The sequence below is a fragment of the Pavona decussata genome, unplaced genomic scaffold, assembly GCF_977016875.1.
Source record: "Pavona decussata unplaced genomic scaffold, jaPavDecu1.1 SCAFFOLD_31, whole genome shotgun sequence".
Taxonomy (NCBI): Eukaryota; Metazoa; Cnidaria; class Anthozoa; order Scleractinia; family Agariciidae; genus Pavona; species Pavona decussata.
Genome location: NW_028145454.1, coordinates 638,026 through 644,312, shown reverse-complemented (window position 1 = coordinate 644,312; position 6,287 = coordinate 638,026). Strand labels below are relative to the sequence as shown.

At 42.3% G+C, this 6,287-nt stretch overlaps 1 protein-coding gene across 1 annotated transcript; it reads left to right on the top strand.

The window, feature by feature from the left end:
- The first annotated feature begins 822 nt into the window (after positions 1-822).
- Positions 823-4,777, top strand: LOC146484730 (uncharacterized). Its single transcript, XM_085104421.1, has 3 exons — positions 823-2,264; positions 2,996-3,321; positions 4,132-4,777. Exons 1-3 carry the CDS (start codon positions 885-887, stop codon positions 4,775-4,777), a joined length of 2,352 nt encoding a protein of 783 aa, XP_084960547.1. The 5' UTR covers positions 823-884.
- Positions 4,778-6,287: the final 1,510 nt, after the last annotated feature.

The following is a 6,287-nucleotide window of genomic DNA, read 5'->3' as shown; positions in this document are numbered from 1 at the left end:
GGTTGATAAATGGCTTACTAACACGTTATTTTATAAAGAATCTGTTTGATTTTCAGTATGAAACACCGATATGTTTTAAAACTTGCATCCTTTACGTATTGTCAGTCTCTTGTATCATTGTATTCATTTCAATTCAATCCTGCAAGATTCATTACTTTTCATTGTCTCTCTCCCCCAAGTGTACAAATCGACTTGATATCGGAAAACTGCTGCCTAAACTTAATCACTCCTGGGTGGGGTTGGTGGGTGTAGAGAGGGATAATTTTGCGATGCAATACTTAGTCTTATAATCGATTGATGGAGACAGCAATACCAGATAAGCTTCGAACAGATCATCAAGGCTTCTAGTATAACCTTCATGCTCCAGTTGTTTACTTGATAGGGTGAACGACAAACTGATGACGTCAGAATAGCTTCAATGTACATTTTTCCAAAGTGAGAATTTGGTCTGGGAAATCTTAAAAGGTTTCTAACGTTTATATTCACGCACAAAACTCACTTGCCAGGGCCGTTTCATAACTACGGGGTCAATACCTATCTATTTGAAAACGCAAAAAATCACCATGCTTTAATTGAATTGATAAAGGAATTGCAGGGGACAATTGTTGACCCTTATTGTTGGGCATATGATATGCATATTGCACAATAATGCATTAAAAACGTAAGACAGTCTCGCTTGTTAACACAAAATATTCTTTTCACTATTTGTCTTTGTTGGGTTAAATAAGAACATCATACATGAGAGCTGGACGAATGAATCAACCATAGGCTGGGAACATATAAGCTATTGCTTTGTTTTAGATCATTTTGAATAGAATAAAGTGGATTCACACTAGTTCTATTCCTTTACGTTTCTAGCTTCACACCCTTGTTGACTTTGTGACATGAAGGAGTTACTACTACTTATGTGTTGTGCCTCTCTTGGCCTCAGCGAAAACATACAAGTGCGATTAATGGAACAGTGGCCTACCGGATTCAAAATGAAGATTAGCCACGTTATGACTCAAGCCGTAGAAGGAGGCTGGAAAATGACCCTCAAGTTTTCAAAGCCAATTGCTCGCTTGCAATTCCCAAACGCGCAGCAAGTGTCTTCAAGCCACAAAAACACAGTGTTTTGTCTCCAAAATTGGCAGCACAACGCCAATCTCAATGCTGGTCAGAAAATAAAGATGGATTTCATTGGCGAAAAAAGGAAACAGAGCGAAGCCGCTCCATCAGCGACCTTAGAGCTACACCCGGGAAATGGTGCCAAGTGTGACCTAACCCCTCTACCGACGAACCATCCACCTGGAGCCACCCCTCCCGTACAAGAAACATCTAAGGCAGAGTTGTTTGAAGAGTGGCCCACTGGATTTAAGATGAGCATAAGTGTCCTTATGAAGCAAAAGGTCGAAGGCGGGTGGAGAATGACCTTGACGTTCCCTAAAGCAGTAGAAATGTTGCAGACACCAAACGCATTACAAAAAGGAATATCTGGTGATCGTAAAGTGTACACACTGGAGAATCCAGAGTACAATGCATTCATTGACAAATGTACGAGGCTCGAGATGATCATTATTGGGAGGAAACCTATGAACTCTGAGGCACCAAAAGAAGCCGACATTGAATTTCGTCGTAAGGAAAAATGGAGTCAAGGGGGTGACGGAGGATGTACCACAGCACCACCAACAACCACCAAACCACCAACCACTAAAGAACCACCATCAACCACAAAACCACCAACAACCCCTGAACCACCAACAACCACAGAACCTCCAACAACCAGAGCACCCCCAACAACGACAGAACCCACAACAACCACTAAACCACCAACCACTAAAGAACCACCAACCACCACAGAACCCCCAACCACCACAGAACCACCTACCAAAACGGAACCTCCAAAAACTACAGAACCACCAACCACAAATAAGACTCCACCATTCGACTATGACTTAGTTCTTCACGACTCCATTTTGTTTTACGAGGCCCAGCGATCAGGTAAACTTCCCGTCTCCAACAGAGTGCCCTGGAAGAGAGACTCGGCACTGAACGACCGCGGAGAGAATGGCGAGGATTTGACCGGTGGCTGGTATGATGCAGGGGATCATGTGAAATTCGGATTCCCCATGGCGTTTAGTGTTACCATGCTTTCTTGGGGTTTAGTGGAGTATAGAGATGCTTACGAAGACGCTGGCGAGTTAGACTACATGTTAGACTGCATCAAGTGGCCCTTAGATTACTTCATGAAAGCACACACCAAAAAGCATGAGTTCTATGGACAGGTGGGCTGAACCGTCTTTAATTTGATCAAATTGCTTCTAAACTGTTATCACAGCTTAAACTGTTTTCTCTACCAATTCTTATTCTTGTAAATATTTCAGGTTACAAATTTATATTTTTAGCACCCCTTTGTAATAGTTTAACAGTGTTCACTGCATTGAACTTTTTGCCAATGTTCCAATTTATAAACTAGTTGTTTTGATATTTTGGTTTTAGTACTTAATTTAAAGATTTCAACCTTTTTACTTCGCGGGTTGATTGTATGTAAAGTGTCATTATATATATATCAGTGTGTCTAATAAAACATAGTGCATTGAATCTGTTTTTTGTCGGTATAAAACAAAGTAGCCTCTATCTTCTTCAGGAGATGATGTAAGTCGTCGATCAAAGGCAGGTTCTAGCTTTCGAGTAAGATGCAATACACGTTTCTACAAAAAATCTATTTTATTTTCTCGTACTCAGTGTCCTCAGGCTTTTTTGAGCGGCGGTTGGTCGCCAGGAGAGACTCTGGGATACTGGAATTTTATTACCACGACCATTACCACAGGATTTCTGCCGTAAAGCAAGCAAGACGTTACGGGGAATCCAATCGAAAAATTTCAATTTTTTCGAAGTCTCCATAATCTCCCCAGGCGATCAACCGCTGGCCAAAAAGCCTGAGGTGTGTGGACGCGAAATTCTCTTTTTTAAAGTTTCTGATAGCCTGGATTGTTTCTCTGCGCATGCGCACTAGGTTGGTGATGGAAACGTTGACCACGCGTTCTGGGGGAGAGCGGAAGATATGACGATGCTTCGACCAGCCTTCAAAATTACTGAGCAGAAACCGGGATCAGAACTGGCTGCTGAAACCGCAGCTGCTATGGCAGCGGCTTCCATCGCCTTCCAATCTTCGGATATAAGTTATTCCATAAGGCTTCTACAGCAGGCAGCAGAGCTGTATGAGTTTGCGGACAATCATCGAGGGCTGTACAGTGATTCCATTCCTAACGCAGCCGGCTTTTACCGGTCTTTCAGTGGGTACGAGGACGAGCTGGTCTGGGCAGCTGCCTGGTTGTACAGGTAAAAAGGCTTATGTGTTCAACTTGGATTCAAGACACCTTGCCTGCTTACTCGACTCTGTCATCTTCACTTCTAAGAGAGCACAATAGGGCGGGTACTGTCTCCACTGTCACGATTTTTATTTCTGTCTCCTATATAGTGCGTGCTACGTGTTGGCACTGACCGTTACCTAAATTTCCTTGTGATGTCTAATTAGCGTCGAAAATGATTGCGTATCCCACATCACATTATTTTTTATCTTAATATCTCCTTTACAATTATTAATAATAATAGCTAGATTATTATATCCCAGTCCTGACGCTCCATATTCCACATTACCTATTCTAGTTGTCTTCACCCCTTAGGTTCCTGAGCGGACGTTTTTCCTGTTAGGGTTTTATCAAGAGTCAAATGAAAATGAAGTACATAAAAGAAAACACAACTGGATTGATTACAGCTTTTAATTTGCATTTGTTTTGATTAACCATCCGTTCAAAGTTCATTTATTACTCTTCTCGTGTTACGAGACTCATTGGGAGAGTTCTCAACTAATTAATTCATAGGACACGTCACAGAAAATCAAATGACAGTTGTTGCAAACAAGGAGGTGCCAACCTCGTTACCGGGGTACTGTCTTTTACTCCTTCCAGGAGCTTACGAACGAGCTTGGTACCAGTATAGTTCAATCGGGATGCTTGCCAGGGCTATCTCTAGTTATAGAGAACTCTGAAAGTAAAGTCTTTATTACACGAAAAGTACAAATGCAACTAAGCTGGGGAAACTTTGAACGTAGCACTATATTTGGTATCTCATTTCTGTAACGACTTTCAGGGCAACAAATGATCAGAAGTATCTCACAAAAGCGGAAAAATACTACGCAGAGTTCGGGACGAATGAAAAACCCTTGTCATTTTCTTGGGACGACAAGAAAGCTGGTGTTCAACTCCTACTGGCAGAAATCACAAACAAACCTTCATACAAACAGGCTGTGGACACGTTCATAACAAGCTGGCTCCCTGGTCACGAGGTCCATTACACCCCAAAAGGCCTTGCGTGGCGAGATCAGTGGGGCCCAAACCGCTACTCGGCCAACACAGCCTTCTTGGCATTGGTTGCCGCTGATCAGGGAATCAAAACGGCCCAATTCCGTGAGTTTGCAAAAAAGCAGATTCATTACATGCTGGGTGATAGCGGACGCAGTTTCGTGGTGGGCTTCGGTTCTAATCCTCCCGAGAGACCACATCATCGCGGCAGTTCGTGTCCGCTCGCACCAGCCCCCTGCACTTGGGATAACTTTAACAACCCAGGTCCTAATCCGCAGACTTTGTACGGCGCGCTGGTCGGAGGCCCGGGCAAGAATGACGAGTACGTGGATAGCAGACAGGATTTTAAAAAGAATGAGGTGGCTACTGACTACAATGCTGGTTTTCAGTCGGCTGTTGCCGGGCTCAAGCACCTAGTTCTTACGGGAGAGTGATGTAGAAACTTTGAAAAGCTTTGTTGATTGTTTTTGTCTTAGAACTGCATGTTATTTTGGTAGTCACCGATATAATCGCGAGATGTAGACTAGTTGAAAATAAAAAGGGACATTTACTCACAAAATCTCTGGACTATTGTTTTGCAAAAAAAACAAAAATCCACTTTGTTTAACGAGGGTGACACTTAACAGCCTGTTATGACTGACTAACCTGTGGTCCTCAAATTCCTTTCGGTGCACGGGCGCCTAGCCTGAACATGGTCTTAAGGCTGTAGAAACAAAGTCGTGCTCAAGAGAATGTTTTTACAGAATTTGTAATCCTGCTTCTTTACACCGTTACCGTACAGAACATTCTCAGGTTTTGCTCGAGTTCTCCAACCTATCAATCAGAAGAGTTCTAAAAAGACTGTATCTTATGTATGCTAATCGGATCACCCTGTGTTCATGATTTAGTTTTAATATAGTTTAATTTTGTTTTATCGTATAGGCGTTAACGTGAAAGTGGCTTCGAATAACCGCTTTCTGAAGAAAACCTCTTTTAAAGATGACAGACTATTTTGAATCTTATTAAAGTGACTGCGCAAGGCCGTTTTTGCATGTATATAATTGTGTAACTTGAGGAAAACGGCTTATATTATTTTCATGTACTTTTTCACGTAGTATCAGCCTTGCAGTTTGTGTTACAGTTTATTTTTGGCTGATTAGGTCTCTCGTAGATCCTACGTCAACTAGCAGCATTATCGTTTGCGGTACTTTGCAGTTTTCAAGTCTACTTTATTTTTTGGGGCCGTAGGTCTTAACAGATCCGATATGCTCTGCCTTTTAAGCATGGTTTTGTCCATGCGTTTCAATGTTAAGATGGTTTTATCCATCTACATTCAGTTGACTTTGCGAGACAGGAATTCGATACTTTGCCTGCTTTCTCCCTGAGGCACGTGATGTGGCAACGCGTGATTCGGGGGGCGGGCAGGTTCAAAGTACGAAACTTGATAGGACATTGGTTTTCTTGCATTTTATTTCAGCTGGCTCTGTTGCTGGTTTCTTATAGAACTGCTACACCGTTTCTGACGAGTTGCAATAAAAACGAAACAGCTGTCCACGGTTGCAGCCCTGTTTTGTCGGTTTCTGTCGGGTTGCTGTTTCGCAAAGTCAATTTTTTCACGTAATATCAGCCTTGCAGTTTGTGTTACAGTTATATTATAAAGCGGTGTATAACGTTTATATTTAACAATTAGATTATGAGCTCGAGATTTTTATCACATGATAGTTGATGAGGGCGAAGCCCGAATGAACTATCATGCATAGAAGTGGAGAGTGAATAATCTAATTGCTTGAGTATAAATCTACTGGCTTTGACAACAGGACAGGTTCACGTTTTTATTGAATACTTTAATGATACAAATAGGTCAATTGCATGGGCCTCTGTTTACACGCCTTTGCATTACATTCTGCGTGCGCGCGCGGGGCCCCCTAGCTAAGAAATTTTGGTTAACCCGTCAGTGCGAGAACT